The following is an 18,483-nucleotide window of genomic DNA, read 5'->3' as shown; positions in this document are numbered from 1 at the left end:
TATATATTACAATAACAGTCTTTTTGAATAAATTATTTGATTGGTGAAAAAAATATGAGACCATACGTCAACCATCTTTTTCTTTATGTAAAGGTGAGTATTTACATTTTTTAGAAACAGTAATTAATTGTATATTTTCACAATCATTTTTTATCTTATATAAAAAGTAATCATTTTTCTTGTAAAATTAGCAACTAATTAAAATAAATAAAATATATTATAATTTTGAATTTTATGATATATATATATATATATAATTTCCTTATAATAATCTTTTTTAAATTTTAAAGCTGTTTAAATTTTATAATTTTCTTATAATTGCTTTTTAATATTTTTAAAACTGTGAATAGTTTTGTTTTATATTTGGATGTTTTTTTTCCCACAAATCATACTTTCAATAAATTCAAAGAATCCTTACAAAGACGTTGTACAGAATTATTGTAACACAATTGTGACATACGCATATGTATGCGCCATACACTAAGAAAAATACAGCAGAAGGGAGGTTGACGATGCTTTCCGAAGAGTAGTCTTACTCGCTAACCGTTCAAATGATCGGTTATTGTCCAACTTCATATTTGATTTTTCTTTGTTACGATTTGCATGCAGCATCTTGTGGCTGAAATTTTTACGAAACCATAACTTTAAACTCTATGTGTCCAAAACGTAGCTCTGGAATATAGATATAATGGTACCAATGCTTCCGTACCAAGTCTTTGTGACATATCTCGACTTTGTAAGATTCTTCGACATATTGACAAATAGTATCTCCACCATAACAACCTTTGAGATGATCTTCTCCAGTGAGTTTTAGAGTTTTGCTGAATTTTATATTTGGAAGTTTACAAAGATTTTTTTTTTTCTTTTAAAGATTTTAAATAAAATTAGGTTTTCTTTTGTCTATTTTACTTTTATATAAAACCTTTTTATGGTAGGTTTTGAAATTTTACTTTTTTATTTTTATAAATTTTAATAAAATTAAAATTGACATGTGTCAACATCTGAATGATACAATTGACACATGTCACGATCTTGTTAATGAGTAACTTTGACATCAAGCTTTATATAATAAGATGTTGGACCCTAATCCTGATTACGTTAACTATTTATATCAGATGTCTCCGTGTTGGCATTGTTGCACTCATTTTGGCTCTCTTGGTATGTTCTTGCTCGGGAAAACAGCCAAAATCAACCCCAACTATTTGTCGAACGCTTTTTCATGCCTAAACTTCGGCACCCTGCACATAACAATATGAACTGTATTAAAATTCAAATTTACTACCGAAACTATATGAGATGTTGTTAATTTTAACATATGTTTGTACAGTGTTAACTCAGAGTTTAACGGTGTTGAGTCATATGATCCGTGACATCCACATAGGACTGGGACTTACTAAAACTACGTAATTTTGGTCATTTTTGGGTGTGTTGTGGCAAGAAATGACCAAAAATGAAGTCTCACTACACAATCGAAAATGGACTTCAATATCCCATTTTTTTTCAAACGCTTTGTTTCTTGCCACAACGCACCTAGAAATGACCAAAACTAAAGTTTTGATTAGTCATAATGCCATGTGGACACTACAGATCGTTTGACTCAGCATTGTTAAACTCGGACTTAACAACGTTCCAACAGATGTTGAAATTGACAATATTTCATATAGTTCAAGTAACAAATTTGAATTTTAATATAGTTTAAATAAGAAAAAGCGTTTAACAAATAGTTTAAGCTGATTTTGACTATTTTCCCGTTCTTCCTCCATCGTTCAACAACCAATGACTAGTTTTTAGCTCTTTCCCTACCCCGAAGTAGATCTGTCTCCTTTCTAAAGTTTCATTTTATTTTATTTTCAGATTTTAGTTCTATAACACACGTATGTTACATTTTAATATGATATATTATATGTTTAGATGCAATATTTTTTTTCCATAAAATGATTTTTATTCATTTTTGAAACATATTTTAAATGATTTTTATTTATTTTTGAAACAGATTTTTTTACAAACAACTCGATATCCATTTCCAGTATGACATATTATTTAGTTCTAGAATTTTGTTATTTATCTAACTAACATTATAATAGATTACTTATAACTTATATTTAACTAGAAGACTCTTAACATTATACTTTTATATTATCTTTGTTGTAAAATTTAAAGTAGTTTTAAGAAAATTGGAATTATCAACAATTACATGAAAAAAAAATCTAAAACATGGGAAAGAGAGAAATGGAAAAGGAAAAGGGGTAGATAAGGGTTCGGAACTAAAAGATCACCAGAACAAGATAATAGAAAACCTAAAGCCAGTTAACCAAACCAAACACTGCATGATATATGTGACCCTCAAAGTCATTGTTATTGTTTATTGTAGGGTTAACTGCTCCAACTCGCCTTCAGGGTAAGGCCTAATGCAGCAACTTTCCCAATTTGCCAGCAGGGTAGAGTCTCGCTCCCACCATTGTTGAAGCCCATGAGCTGTCGTAGACTTAGTCGGCTTGTTATTGTTTACAGTCATATCTGCTGATGGAAGAAGGTGAAGAGGTTCCGTTGACAAATCCGAAGTTGATGATTTTCGTCTAATTCTTCCGACCAATAGACTCCTAACTGATTTTCTTGCACCGGTTCTTTCGATTTCTCCTGCACCGATCTCAGACATGTAGGTTTTGTGTCTAAAGTAATCAATATATCCTGCACATATTGGATCCGCTGGGTTGACATATAAGTAAGGTATCCACGATGCTGTTATTGGATCGACTTGATCTTGAACCTATAATAATATAAAACAAACATTATCTCATAATAAAACTAACTTCGAAAACTCTGACTAACATGATGACTAAACCACCATAGTTAACTAAACTAGTTATCTTTACACTTAAGATGATTTTAAGTTACCTTTAGATCGGTTAAGGCCATGGCTACGGTGGCTTTGACAACACTCTTGGCGATCTGAAACACATTTTTAATCACATCTCCCCCAGGTAGCTGCTCTAAAGGAATAGACGAGATGGGTGGGTTGAATATGTAACTTTCGAGGAAGAATCCAACACTTGTCATGGTCTTTCCAGCCAACAACACTAGCGCGGCTCCCAAAGAGTGTCCAGCCAGCCATATAGCTGTCTCGCTATATTTTTCCACCATATGGCGGATTGCTTTTACAGCATGCATAGGACTGCCGCCTTGATGGAGGTTGTTGAAGCTTATTTTGAGGTTAAGTTTCATATCAGACTTCCAAGTTTTCCCTTTTAGCATCGTGCCGCGAAAGGCGATCACATGGTGTGGAACTTTCACATGTGGGGTGTTTTGGTAAAGGTTGTAAAGCTTGTATTCGAAAACGGCACCATATATGGAGCCGTCGTCATCCATCAAGGTTTCGAGCAAAGTGAAGTTGAAAAACTCCCACCAAGGTTTGGCTAGTGACGCGGAACCTACCCGTTTCTCAAGCCTGTCCCCTTCCAGTGTGTACACTCCATTTACCAAACTTGATGCCACTGAGGTTCGGTAGTACAAACTGGTCCTATTAGCAAAAAAAAGGAAAGCAAATTATTTTGAGAATCTGACTACATGAGATATTCCCAAAGGTCAATCTTTACTAAATAAACTTCTGCACGGCACATGAGTTTATAGAGTTTCAATAAAAACTTCTATCGTATATTATAAAAAAAATTAATATTAAATAAAAAAACAAAACAAAAATTTATTTTACCAGTCAATAGATGTAAGATGGAAGGGGCCAAAAATGCTGAAGTTATCGGTCTCTGAGTCTGAGGCAATCGCTCCTCCTCCCAACATTTTTCTGAGAGAACCCCGTCCCATTTCTTTTTCTTCTTCTTGTTATTTCCTATAAGCTTCGAGGGAGATGAATCTTGGAAGGTAGCTACAATCACACCTTCAACTGAGTCTCATATGCTATCAAAAGCATACCCAAGTAAATGTGGCAACATGGTTTCAGTAACTTGTGAGTAGTATAATAGTCTACAGGAAATATTGTAATTTATTAATATTATGTTCTTCAGACAAATAATTGATATATAAATGGGTTAAGTTTTTGTTTTTAGTGTTTTGGTATCGCAATCTAAAATCTAATTTAAATTTAATAGTTTTATATATAATATATAAATACTGTATATATATAGACACAAAAATTGGCATCTTACGTCGGTTCATAGACTGACTTTATGTTTGAGCATTTGAGTCACGTTTTAACTGACGTTAATATTAGACGTTAAACTTAGCGTCAGTTCCCAAACCGGTGTAAAAACAGTTTGCGTCGGAGGGTAAGAAGTCGGTTTGTAAACCGACGTTAAGTTTTTTGAGTCAGTGAATGACCGACGTTAACCCCACTTATAACTGACGTAATGTCCCGTTTATTTTGTAGTGCGTACACTGCCAAATTAGTAATCTAATTGATGTAATTTAACATGGTGAAGAAAAATATATATGCTAATGTACTACAACTCTACAAAAATGTAGATCTACTATTATACCTGTTACATATATTATCTTCACATATATATATTGTTTGCAACGTGAGGATAACGAGGGATATAATGACTACTAAAGTAAGAAATTAAATTGTTGCGTGAGATTTAAAAACAAATGGAGAAAATGTAAAACTACAGAACCAAAACAGTTTTTGATGCACTAGTCTTTTTTGGCCACTGCCAAAACTTTCTACTAAATGCATGTTGTGTTTTAAAAAAAAAAATACCTTTTCCGTTGTCTTAGAGGTGGATCAGAATCGAATCTAATCGAATTCTAATAAAACTAAGCTTAAGAGTTCTTCTGCTGTATATATATATATATATATATATATGTTTAGAAATTTAAGAGTTCAACAAAAGAAGTAGTGAGTTAACACAGAAAAGCATCTTGCTATTTATATAGATGCTAAATATAGGAAGACTTTTTGGATCCGGAGACTTTGAGATTGTCCATTCAACACAGACACAAGCACACTCACACGAGCCAGACCGTATCAACTATTTCTTTTTTTACCAATTCACAAAATTTCTACAAATTAGCAATTAAAAATACACTTAGACGTGTGAATCAATTTTTGAGACCGCGTACCACTGTTTCAATTTATCAAATCGTATATAAAGGAAAACAAACCTTCTTTATCACAGTATAGGGATACGTGATCAAACCCAATTAAAATAGTCATATATACCCTAAAATTATTTTTTGATTGTGGTGTACAACCAATTAAAATCAAAGTTATCATATATACTCCAATCCTGCTCTCGCCAGCTTACATGATTTGTTATTAAAGATTAGAGTCACATACGACCCTCCATCTTGAAGAAGCAAGTTAGGATATACTGTATTTTGTGTACATCGATCTTTGATGGATTGATAAATATTTATATGTTTTACTTTCTAAGGGTAAGAGAACACACCACAAAGAAAAAGGACTTAAGCTTATTAAAATCAACAAACTTATTGATATATATAAACTACACTTTCATGTATGCACATAAAAAGTGAAGATCAATATTATATACACACGTACAAGACAATGTCTTATCCTCTTCTTCATCTTGATTATGTATACACACGTACGGATAGATATAAAATATTCATCTTGACTTTTATGTGGAAAATAAAAGTATTAAGTTTGGTTACACGTTATTTTCTGAAATACATATTTTCAATTGTTTAGTAAGTGTTATTTGCATGGATACAAATGAAACACAAAGAATTGAACTATTGATGAGACATGCATATCTAATTTAGAAGGGGACTGTTCACAACACCTTCAAAACTGTAGACGGCAAAATAAAACAGAAAGATTGGGCTATAATTTAGTACTACAATTAGGTCTAAGCGAAACGTATGATAATGTTTTTTTTAAACATTGGTATTAGTTCTAATCCATGTTTTAAAAATCGCTAGGCATTAATCGGGCAGTCGAGATGGGCCTAGCGATTAATCTATTAATCGGGGATTACACGGGAATTAATCAGAGACTAGTTTTAGGGCTTATATCTGATTCTATTAGATATATATGTCATATTTTGACAAAAATTACAGATAAGTTCGTTAGTGCAGTGGTCTATGTCGATTGAAAGCGTGTCATGTGTCTCGGGTACGAAACGTAGCCACAGTTTTTTAATCATTCATTTTTAATCGAGGGTAGAATAGGTATTTTATCTTCTTCTTCTTCCTTTGGACTGCGCAGACAACCCTAAAACACGAACTATATTGATTTTTTTTCGTTTTCTAAGTCAATTTTTGTTCGATTTCCAGTATATTTATACCCAAAATCTACAGATCTAATCATAAACTATCGATTTTTGACTGATTTTTTTTTAAAAAGGTGAGCTTTTCACAGATCCGATTTTTCGACCGAATATAGTGAAATCGCGGCGGCTGGGTGCCGCCGAGCGCTTTTCCGGCGATTACTCGGCCATGGAGGCCGATTTTTAAAACAGGGGTTCTAATTAATTTGATATATTTTTGAAAATTAGACTAGAATTAGTTATTATATATTGTTTTATTTGATATAATAATTTTGTTTTGAATCTAGAACTTTCAAATTTATTATTTTCTATATTCACTACAACAAATATGGGTATTGATAGCAGATTATAATAGCACAATTTCTGTAACTGCTATTAAAAGTGAAATGAGAGTTTGTCAAATAGACTTATAGTATTGCATTAATGCTATGCCTAAAAAATTAATAAGCGGGAACTAAAAACACCTGATTCCGCCAACACTTAGAAAAACAATTACATTTTGGCGGTCTGAAAAATAAAATCTTTACATTTCATAGCACAAAAAAAAAAGACAAAACCTTCGAGTTCTCCGTCGACTCGTTTGCTCGTCATCTCCACGGACTCCTTTGCTTGCCGTCTCCGGAGATTTCATTTCTCGTCATCTCCGTCGAGTTCATCTTCTCCAACGCTCGCCATCTCCGTCGATATTATCTTCTCAATCTCTCGCCATCTCCGTCGATTTCATCCTCTAGATCTCTCGCCATCTCAGTCGATTTCATCCTTTAGATCTCTCTCCATCTCGATTCGATCTGTCTCACTCTCTTAATTCGCATCAGCTCTCCTCAGATCTGATTTTCAGGTGAGTTGAAAGTGAGTTTATAGTCGCTATACACAGCAGTGTGTTTCGTTGGTTGTTGTAATTACAGCTGTGTGTCTTCCCAGATTTCAGTCACAATCACAATTAGTTTGCTCTAAGTACTGTTATCTTATCTTTTTTATTTTATTTTATTTTATTGTAGATACGGTTTGAACTAGATGGAGAATATGAGAAAACTGCTGTTTTGAAGCAAATGGGATGTTTATGGAGGTCCTCTAAGTCATGTTTGGTTAATCAGATTAGGAAAGCTCCGAACAACGTAGAAAGAATGAAGCTGCGACCAGACAATATTCCTACGGCAGAGTGGAGGAAGTTTGTCAAAGAGAAGACTACTCAAGAGTTTAAGGTACTAACTTGTACTTAATTTATCTTCCACAAGAGTGTGCTAATACTTTTATATAGGTTGTTAGTGATTCATACAAGGAAAGAAGACGTAAGCAGATTCCTCACACATGTAGCCGTAAAGGAATGGTTAGATTGGCCGAAGATTTAGTAAGTGTCAGTCAATGATTATCAATATATTTTGGCCACCAGTTCTGACAATGGTTTCTTAATATCACTGAATGTGTGTTATAATTACGCAGAGAAAAGAGAGCACAAATGAAGTGACTAGACTGAATGTGTGGGTCAATTCACGAACTAAAAAATATGGGAAAACAGTGAACACGGATGCTGCTGCAAAGATTGTAAGTCATTTCTTTTATGATCCTCTCTTCTACGTTTTTCATTATAATTTAACTCTATAAACATAAGTCTGACATTTAATAGGAAATGACAAATGAGTTTGTTTTGTTTGATGCTCCATCATCATCATCATCAAACCCAAAAGAAGACACTCTTGCTCAGATATTGGGACCTGACAATCCGGGACGCCTGAGGGCAATGGGTAGAGGAATGAGTATGACCAAACTTACTTGTTTCCAGATGAAAAACAAGTATGTGACTCAAATGCAACATACCCAAATTCAGTTGTAGAAGCAGGTCAATGAATTACAACATGCTCTTGCAAAACTGAATAGTCCTGTAAGTCTGGAAATCCATATCATTAGGTTAATGGTCTACGAAAATGGTAACTAATTACATTCCTTCTCATTTTACAGCGTCAATTTTCGGAAGTTGGTGAACATTCAGCACCAAGAGTAAGTGTTAATATATAATGAGATTTGCTGAGGTTGTTCACTGAATGGTTAACAGATTATAACTATTATTTACCTTTGTAGAGTGTAAACCAAAAACCGCAGCCTAAGTGCATTCTGTATGATTGGTCTGGCTCTAAATTTAAAGTAGCTGAGGGTTGTATTCTGTCTTTTGATCACATGGACTTCGTCAACAATGTACCGTTGGGCCCTAATTCAGTGAAGGTGTTGGTGGAGACGACTTTTCAAGAAGATGCATTTATTTGGAGACCTGCGACAAATGTGTTTAGTACTGGTCAAGCTGTAGGAGAAACTATTGCGTGGCCTCAGGATTGCGTTGATGCTATTGAGCAGGAGTTAGGACCAGAAGACATTCCGCCTAAGGTAATGTTTTCTTAATCTGATTGATTGTACTTAGGATTTGATATCTACGTTTTAGTGTTCTTAAATCTAGTAAAATTTTTCTATATTGGAATTATTTTGTTTAACAGAACCCAAATATAACTTCCATGAACAAGTGAAAACTTCTACATTGGCTATCAAATGATGATAAACCTGTTGCTGAAGGCCGTTGGCAGACTCGTGATCCCAAAGCTTTGGTGAATGGCCTTCCTCTTGGACCAAATGCCATTAAAGTTTTTGTGGATGCGGTTAATGAACCTGAGACATTTCTTTGGCGGCCAACAGAAGAAATCTCAAATCTTCATGACTCTTTGAAGTCATTTGTAGCAGGGCCATTCAAGAGAGTTTTAATCGAAGATTTAAGTACAGAGGCACCAGCTACAACATCTCCTCGCACGCAGTCACAAGGACTCACTCCTGCAGCTCCTGTGAAGAGTTCAAAACCACTTACATAATATCCTTCAAGTTCATCTCAGCAGGTAAATTTCAACGTTTTTGTTACTTATAAAATATGTTATGATCGTTAGCACTGATGCCTTTGTAAACCTTGCATATTATTTATACTATGCAGCATACTTCTCCGAAACGGATTGTCAAGGAGGATCAGAAGTGCAGACTGCTGGACATTACCGGTCAGAATAGGGTTGTTGCAGAAGGACGCTGGTCTTCAAACAACCTAGAGCAGTTAGTTCATTTCGTTCTCTTGGGTGATAATGCAGTTCGTGTGTGGATTGATGTAGTCAAGATGCCTGATGCGAAGGTTTGGAGGCCTAATTCTGCTATTGAGTGTATGGAGGATGCTATTGGTACCATTATAGCATGGCCTGAAGAAAAAGTTGTCATCATTTGATGTCGAGTAAGAACCGTATCATTTTCTACTTTTGTTGTTGTGGCAAATGCATGAGACTTGTGTTCTTTTGTTTGGGATTTATGGAATTGGATCGTATGCTCATTGTGTATCATAACAATGTTTGATATTTTCTATTCTAGAATACAATTTCAGCTTTATCACAGGTTACTTTCAAATTGTAACTTTATTTGAATATGTTGTATAGGGAACGGTTAATAGTAATCAGAAGACAAATGTAATTGATCGTTATAGCAGGCAGATGAAGTCATTGTATACTCACTTAGTAGCACATAATAAAAGCTACAACTCAGATACAAATAGCTCAACACCGATGCTAAGATAACTAATCAAATGGCATTAACATAGAGATACTAAAAATTAAATCATAGCAAGAAAAGATAGCTACGTTTACCGTATATATAGCAGGCATAAAGTACTATTATATATATAAATATAGCATGATATATGTGTTATTAAACATTGTAATATAGCATTTTATATATGCTATTGAAGGATACCTACGATAGCATAAGCCAGAAACGCTATCGTATATAGCCCCTCTATTATAGCGTCTCATTTAATAGCATTCATGAAAACGCTATAATAACCATATCATAGCGTTAATCGTATGCTATCAATACCCATATTTGTTGTAGTGATTCTTGATCGAAAATTTAAACTATGTTTAAAGTTCATGATATTGCCTTTAAACAAAGAGAAGAGTTTTCTAAGAATAAGGAATTATATATATATTTTATAATTTGATATGCATTTTGTTTTAATAATTTTTAATATATTATACACATTTTTTATATCCGTACACTTTATTAATTATACAGATGTATATACCATTTATTAAGTGTATAGATGTTTGTACACATTATTAAGTGTATTGATGTAATTTGTACAAAATCATTGTGGTACAGACATCTAAAAGTCTAAAAATTAAACAAATTAAATTTGTACACTTAATAATGTGTATGAACATCTGTACACATAATAAGATGTACGGATACAAAATTTGTAAAAAATATTTAACATTATCAATTAAAATCATCAAATAAAATGCATATCAAATTATAAAGAAAAAATATAAATTTTTATATATTTGAAAATGTTTTTTAAAAATTCATATTACCAAAATATTTGAATAGATAGAGATAATGAAGTGTGATGACAAATTTTTTTTTTTTTCCTATTTCTTTTTTCTCTATTTCTCTCTCTCTCTCGCACACATCTCATCTCTCTCTTTGTCTATCACCATTTTTATCTTACACTCATTTTATCTCACAAGTGGGACTTAGACTATTTCTCCAATTATGAATAGTACATGTACTATTTTCCATTTAAGAAATTAAATGGAGTAGCAGATAAAATGCAGTAGACCCTCACCTACAGTTCTTCTGTCATAAAAGCACTATTCAACACTTTTTTTTTAAAGTTAATGCAGTTTCTCTGTAGACATTTTATTTTATTTTTTTGTCTTTTAGCCATAAATGCAGGAGAAATACCCTATTAACTCGTCTACAATTCTTTTGAAGCTGTCCATCGGCAGATCAAAATTTTGTCCACAGTTTTAACAGATTTACCCTCTATATAATACACCATTTCTTTACTTTTACAACCAACGCAAATCAAATATTTCAAATTTCTATCAACTCTATTTCCATTCATTTTCTCTCCATCAAAGGTATTTTTTTAATAAATAAACATTTTTTTTAATTTTTTTTAATTTTTCTATTTATTGTAACATCTATTTTTTGTACAAAATTCAAAAGACAATCAAAGCTTCTACTCTATCACCTCTTGTTTCCACATTTTTTGTTGAAATGTGTGTATATTTATTTCATAAATAAATGTATTTATGTTATATAATATGTTAGTAGTTCTATTTATGCTATATAACATTTGTTGTAACTTCAATTTTTTTTTTACAGAATTCAAAAGGCAATCAAAGCTACAACCTATCACCTCTTGTTTCCATATTCTTTTGTTGAAAGGTACATATTTTTATTTCATTAATAAATGTATTTATGCTACATAATATATTAGTAGTTCTATTTATGTTATATAATTTATGTTATATAATAGATATTGTAAACTGTCTTAATTTTCAACCAATTATGTAATAAGAATGCTGATTTTATATTTGTATATATGTATATATATATATATATATATGGTGGTGCTTAATATTTTTCTAAGTTTTTTTTGATAAAATATTTTCTTAGTTATTAGATATTTTCCATGGAATTATGATTACTTTATCATATTTATTCATAATTGTTGGGTATATTTTATCCTAATATTAATATATATATATATATATATATATATGAATATATATTGTATAGGATTACATGTTTAGAACAATTTATATACATAAATCTTTATTTAATCAGATTTAGAGATAGATAATTATTTTTATTATAGATTAAAAATGTGCTATGAACTCAATAATTAGTATTAGATAATCATTTAGAATATTGTAAATCTATTTTCTCAGAAGCTTTTAAAGCTTATGAATATATATATATATATAAGTCTCTTATACTGAATATATATGCATATGTCTCACATAATTTTGTAGATTATTTATAAATCTCACTTAATTTGTAGATTATTTATAAGTCTCACTTATCTACTATAAGATTTATTGTTAGATATAATAATTTATCTAAGTTAAGATAAATAAGTTATTATCAACTTTTTGGTGAGAAAATATTAGTTAGAATTTTCTAAATTTTCTCTTATATATAATAACTAAAAATGAAATTAAAATTGTATTTGTAGGTATGGCTAACCGCAGACAAAACAGAAATTCGTCCGTGCACGAAAATACAAATTTTCCTACAGAAACATCAGCACAAGTATAAAGTTACAAATTTGTCTAAGTTTTAGTTAGAATTTAAGTACACTAAATTTAAAAAAAAATCAAACTTGTTGATCGAAAAAAATTTCAAATGGACTTATAGTCGAGAAATAATTTTTATTTGATTTGTACGATCAAGCAATTGCTATGAATGGTTACCGCTTCAAAGATCCTACACCCCTTGGAAGAGAGTTATTGGTTGAAAAATTCAACAAGGAGTCCAATCTAAATATAAACTATCGGTTTTTCAAAGAAAAACTTGATCAACTAAAAAGAAAATACAAGAAGTACAAGCAACTTCTGCAAAATTCTACGAGAATTATAGTTGATCCTGTTACATCCGTTATATCTGCATCTGATTCATGGTGGAAAGATCATGAAGTAAGTATTTAAAATATCTTTCACAACCAACATAAATTTAGTAACTTTAGTATATATTAAACTTGTATACTAAAATGTTGTAATCTTATTAACAGGTATGTAAGATTGTAAAATCATTTAAACGAAAGCCGCCTGACTTTTGGGATGTGATGCAACGTTGTTTCATCTTACATGATGTACAATCACATATATGTTATGGGAAAATATTGCAGATATGTTATGGATTTTTGTTGCATTTGGATAATTTGTGTTTAGTGTTTTCAAATTGTAAAACTATTTAGAAAATAATCTATATTAAAAAAAAAACTATGTTTATTTTACAATAATTTTATCATTTGTTTAAATAAATTTACTGAATTGGATGTGTTTCTAAATAATTTACAGTTTATTATATGATTTACACTGTTTGATATGTTTTTACCATTCAAGCATATAATTTGAACTGCTCAATCAACATAATCTGCACTTTTCCAGCATGATCTGTATGATCTGCAACGCTTAAACTGCTTTTACTAGGCCTGCGACTTTGGTTAATTCGGTTAATTCGGTTCGGTTTTTCGATTTTTTGGTTAATTCGGAAATTGAATACTCTACCGAATGTAACCGAAAACAAGTTCGATTCGGGTCGGTTACATGCTTGGTTATTTCGGTTCGGTGGGTTCGGTTATGTCGCCCAAAACACACAACACAGAATACAAGCATGTACTCAAAACACACAACATTAACACAGAACGATCCAACATTAGTCAATCCAACATTAGTCAAACACACAACACAGAACGATCCAACATTAACATATAGATTCATGACATTAAGCATCATAGAATACAAGTTTTTCTTACAAAAAAACAACAACATTAGTCAATCCTAGTCACATACATAGGACTATTGGAGACAATTTACAAAAAACAACAAGTTCAGAAGGCAATCCTACAGTTGGATTCCTACTTGTCTCGTCTCAAGTAAAGAGACTTTGGGAGACAATTTACAATTGTTCAAAAAATAATGTGTGGAGCCAAAAGTTAGAAGAGATTACCAGGATTGACAAAATACCAATGATCCTTTCCTCTTACAAGGATGCATTTGGTATGCTGCAAAGTCTCCTAAACCCCTCCGACTCCACAAATGCAAACGGAAGCTCACAGAGTACAATCATCTCGTTGACAGACCTTCGAAACAAACCCTGATCATACTTGATTGCTGTCATTACACCACTGCTATCACCAGCCAATACCTTCTAAGTACCACTCTCGTCGTGCATCTTGAACAACTTACACCTTTTAATGTGATTATTTATGGCACTTGTTCCATGTATCACTGTGTCACAATCGATCTCTTGACCACAGTAACGACAGTTTGCAAGTGCAGGCTCATGCACTTGTTGAATGAAATGCTCCCACACCGGAGCTCTATGGCCTAGCTTTTTCCTCGGTTGGGACGGAAGAGGAGAAGTGTCTCGCTGTGTTCTTCTTCTTTTCCCTCAAACGGAAGCACCTGACGGAGCATCTTCTCCATCAACCTCACCAGGCAGAAACGGTTTGTTGTTGTGTTCACCAGAATCGTGAGACATAGCAGACCTGATCAAATAAAACACAATTAGACAAACATCCACAAGAAAGAACTACACAAAGGTAATGGAAATGCAAATGCTCATAATACAACAATCAAAACACTGAGACCCGATTTATAATAAGGCATCCAAAGGTAATGTGTCACAATAAGGATTTAAAAGATACGTCAATAAGACAATATCAACCAGTCTTAAAATATTGAGTTACTATATTGCCATGGCCTAGTGATCAATGAACTTAAAAGCCTAAGACAAACAACCACAGTCCAAATCGGTTCGATTAAGAATACAATTAGACTACTGTTTTCTCGATTAAGAAGATCAAAGTAAGAATACTATGAAGTATGAATCATAAGCGGACAACAACTTATATCTCATAAACGATGCCTTATTTACACTATTCTTGCAATTTTAAAGATCCAAGTAATTACAAACAAAACATCAAAGAACTTGGAGAAGCTTAAGAGAGAAGAGCTTGGAGAAGATTCAGAGAGAAGTACGTACCTTGAAGATTAAGAGCTAGGAGAAGATTCAAACAAGAAATCGGACAAATCTTTCTCTTTGTCGCACTCGCAGTCGCCGTAGAGAGCAAAAGTTTTTTAGGTTTTAGGATTAGGTTAGAACTAATTAAACCGGTGTACATAGTTTATATAGGTAGGTTTAATTTTCGGTTACCCGTCGGTTTACCCTTTCTGAACCGAACCGAATACAAAACCGAAATTGTTTTTTTCCTTTCCGATCGGATAACAATCACGACAATAACCGAACTGATTTGTCCAAATTTCGGTTCGGTTCGGTTCGGAAAAATCGGGTTCGGTTCGGATTCCCAACCCTAGCTTTTACCATTGGAGGCCTACGTTTGGGAAACCTACTAAAATGCCAAATATCTGTTTAAAAAAAAAGTCTGACATGACATGCAACCAAAAATCCCCTACAATGTTTTAATTTGTATAGAAGATTCAGCTGACAAGAACATAACTAAAGCAATGAAAGCCCAAATCATACATTAAATTGGTATGAATAATGTCCGAGCAAAGGATTCCACCATTGATGAATCCCATGATCTGTCTGAAAATCCGGTGATATGAATGTGTTCACCATCACAAAGGCAGACGGAAGAAAATGGAGATGCTCTTCCGAAGAATACGACGACGACGAACTTTCTCCTCCCCCTCCGAACAATATTCTCCTAATCGAGTATCTAGCCAACCTCTCGATCCTGCCGAGTTGCAGCTCACCCATATCGTCTCTGTGATTGAAATAACCAATATATTCTGAGCAGATTGGATCTGATTGGTTCACAAACAAATGAGGTCTCCAGGAAGCTAAATTCATAAATAGATGGCTTCCTTGACCCTGTATATATATCAAGATAAGTGTATCAAGAGGAGATCAAGTCTAATATTCTACTATTTTTTTTTTTTTTTTTTAATGTTGTACCATTGTTTTTGATAGTAACAATATTTTCAATATATTTTAAATGATTATTTCATAGAAAGCTTTATAGATACCTCATTTAGGTCTAGGACTCTGGCTATGCCGGCTTTGGCGATATCTCTGATGAGTCTGACCGCACATTTAAGATCCTCACTCTCAACTAGCTGCTCTAGAGGAATCAAGGAGATAGGCGGGTTAAACGTGTAAGCTTCGACGGGGCATCCGTACATAGCCATGATCTTCCCCGCGAGTTGTGCCAGGCCAGCTCCTAGAGAGTGTCCAGCGATCCAGACAGCTCTGTTTCCAAAAGTGGTCACCAGATTTTGGATTGCTTGAATGGCTTGTACAAACCTGCCCCCGCGGTGGAGGTTCTCGAAGGCGAAACGCATGTTAAGTTTCACATCACAAGCCATAGTTTGTAGTGTTAGGATCGTTCCACGTAATGCAATCACGTAACGCGGAGGTACTATCGAGTTGGGGGTATTATGGTAAGTGATGTTGTTCTGGAAAACGGCACCGTATATGGAGCCGTCAGATGAGTCCCTAAGTTGTTGAATTAACGTGAAATTGTAAAACATCCACCAAGGACTAGCCACTGAGTTGGAACCATAACGGTTTTGTTGTCTGTGTCGTTCCATTGTGTAGACTCCTTGCACCAAACATGATATCAATGACGCTCGGTGGTACAAATTGTTCCTATTAAAAACAAACCAATGGTACCATAAAATCAATCGAGTAGAGATATGGATATTATTATTATTTGTATCCTCATTATGAAATACTATTTATATTTAAATCTGATACGCACATGCAAAAGTGTCGAAGTCAAAAGAAAAATGAACACAGAGGCCTAAATATTGCTTTACCATTCAAATACTGGAATTGGAGGGGGACCAGAAATGCTTAATATCTCTCTGCGTGAGGCCATCAGCGATCTTCCTTCACACTCGTCTTCTTCTTCTTCTTATCGCTTATATGTTAGAACTAATAGTAACCACCCAAAACTACATACGAAAAAATGTGACGAAGCTAATGAATAAAAGTATAATTTGAACATAACTTTAAAAATCAAAAGTATCTACATACTGTCTAGTAGATACAATAGTATTTTTTTTCCTTATTTAACGCTTTTATAGATGTAGTCTGTAGATACAAAAATAGCACGTACCCCAGGTTTCGTAACTTGAAGAGATGGCTACTCAAGAAACCACATACACGGTTGAATCTTGATGATCCGCCTTAAAAGAAGGACATTTGAGCGAATATTAAAGAAAAAAAATCACACTGAGTGGTCTAACTCAAGTCATTTATTAGTTTAACTGAATAGAGATAAAGAAAACTCTATTTTCAAAATTAAAGAAAAAGAGGAACTGCTATCTTTTTTTCTAGACATAAAAATTGTCACGATGTACAACAAAATAACTAGGGAAGATCAATATTTAAAGATGTCTTGCGTTGTGTATCTCCATGGGGAATTTACCCACACCTTCCACAACAAGTTCCTTTTTATTTTCTTATGTTGAAAAGAGAGGAGGAAAATAAGTTGTGATGGAAATTGTCGGTTCAATTTCACATGGAAATGGATAGTTTTTAAAAAATCTAAAAATATCATTTATGTTCTATCATCTTACACCTACAATTAATTTCTACTAGATTTTCAAGTATATATATTTTTAAAGACTTTCTCGGCACCTTACTTATATAAATATAAATATCATTTGAGAAAACTACATAAAGTCTTGCAATTTGAATTCTCTTTTGCTCACATTATCTAGTGAAATGCAAACTTAGTCTACAATTCTTAAAAAGTAAAAGACAAAATATTGATGAAACTGGTTTTGCTTCATAAATTAAATAATGAAATGAAATTTGTTTTCCGTAAATTTATTTACAATATTAATGTAGAGGATAATTCAAATATCTTGTTTCGTAGTATTTGTCATGTTTTATGTCCATTATAATTTTTTTTGTTGTCAAACAGCTTCCATTGAATCAAAGCCTCATATGAGGTGAGTTCATACAACAAGGTACAATATAAGCAAAGAAAAATACAGATAAAAGCTCCATGAGTTTTTCAACTTTATCAAATTTAGCAATATTTGAAAATTCTGTTGGGGCCAAGTCGGATTCGTCTTTGAAACCAAGCTTCACGAGATCCTCGACCAGCGAGTGGTCACAAGTGGCTCTAGCGGATAACGCAATCGAGCTTGAAGAAGCATGCTCCTCGGGAGAACACTTAAGAGGCTTCTCGCCAACTTGAGAGGGCCAACAAGAATAGGGACAAAGTCCTTCAAACTTTTAGGATCAAGCCTCATGTTTTTAAAAGAAGCTACAAACGGGATTCATATGTGATGGGTGTCAAACCGTAACAAAGCAGGTAAGTCATCCCTCGCATGAAGCTCATGGCCATGGAGGTTAAGGAAATCCACACAAAACTTGTAGCCGATTTGGCCTTGAGATATGAGATCAGACCCAAGTTTTCTATCTAGTGGCGGTAAGTGACCAAGGGGGTTAATGAGGACAAGCATCGGGTGCAACCAACCTGATGGGACGGATTCAGAGTTAGCCTTACATAGTGCATACATCCAAGATTCATTAGTCAACTGGCCTCGACAATCATATCTATCAAGCAATTCTGAAGGCATAAGAGTTCTGCTACCGAGGGAACCTCGACTAGACCAAGCAGAAACCGGTACTAGAGAATTTGATCTTGACATAATTTTACTATAGAGCA

General features: G+C 33.3%; 2 protein-coding genes and 1 pseudogene across 3 annotated transcripts; 1 reads left to right on the top strand and 2 right to left on the bottom strand.

The window, feature by feature from the left end:
* Positions 1-2,089: 2,089 nt before the first annotated feature.
* On the bottom strand, positions 2,090-4,805 carry LOC104706723 (GDSL esterase/lipase At4g10955). The gene is made up of 4 exons (XM_010422936.3): positions 4,712-4,805; positions 3,707-3,909; positions 2,896-3,517; positions 2,090-2,767 (listed from the first exon to the last, which is right to left on the bottom strand). The coding sequence occupies exons 2-4, from the start codon at positions 3,814-3,816 to the stop codon at positions 2,363-2,365; spliced, it is 1,137 nt and encodes a 378-aa protein (XP_010421238.1). The 5' UTR covers positions 3,817-3,909; positions 4,712-4,805; the 3' UTR covers positions 2,090-2,362.
* Positions 4,806-7,872: 3,067 nt separating this feature from the next.
* On the top strand, positions 7,873-9,652 carry LOC147939789 (uncharacterized; annotated as a pseudogene). The gene is made up of 5 exons (XR_015563654.1): positions 7,873-8,124; positions 8,202-8,240; positions 8,322-8,621; positions 8,729-9,118; positions 9,211-9,652. The product of XR_015563654.1 is annotated as an uncharacterized LOC147939789 (transcript).
* Positions 9,653-15,184: 5,532 nt separating this feature from the next.
* LOC104706722 (GDSL esterase/lipase At4g10955-like) lies at positions 15,185-17,314 on the bottom strand. Its single transcript, XM_010422935.3, has 4 exons — positions 16,918-17,314; positions 16,616-16,753; positions 15,824-16,445; positions 15,185-15,668 (listed from the first exon to the last, which is right to left on the bottom strand). The coding sequence occupies exons 2-4, from the start codon at positions 16,675-16,677 to the stop codon at positions 15,312-15,314; spliced, it is 1,041 nt and encodes a 346-aa protein (XP_010421237.1). The 5' UTR covers positions 16,678-16,753; positions 16,918-17,314; the 3' UTR covers positions 15,185-15,311.
* Between the last annotated feature and the right edge of the window lie 1,169 nt (positions 17,315-18,483).

The sequence above is a fragment of the Camelina sativa genome, chromosome 8 (genome assembly GCF_030686135.1).
Source record: "Camelina sativa cultivar CO46 ecotype springtype chromosome 8, ASM3068613v1".
NCBI lineage: Eukaryota > Viridiplantae > Streptophyta > Magnoliopsida > Brassicales > Brassicaceae > Camelina > Camelina sativa.
This window is presented reverse-complemented; position numbering and strand designations above follow the sequence as displayed.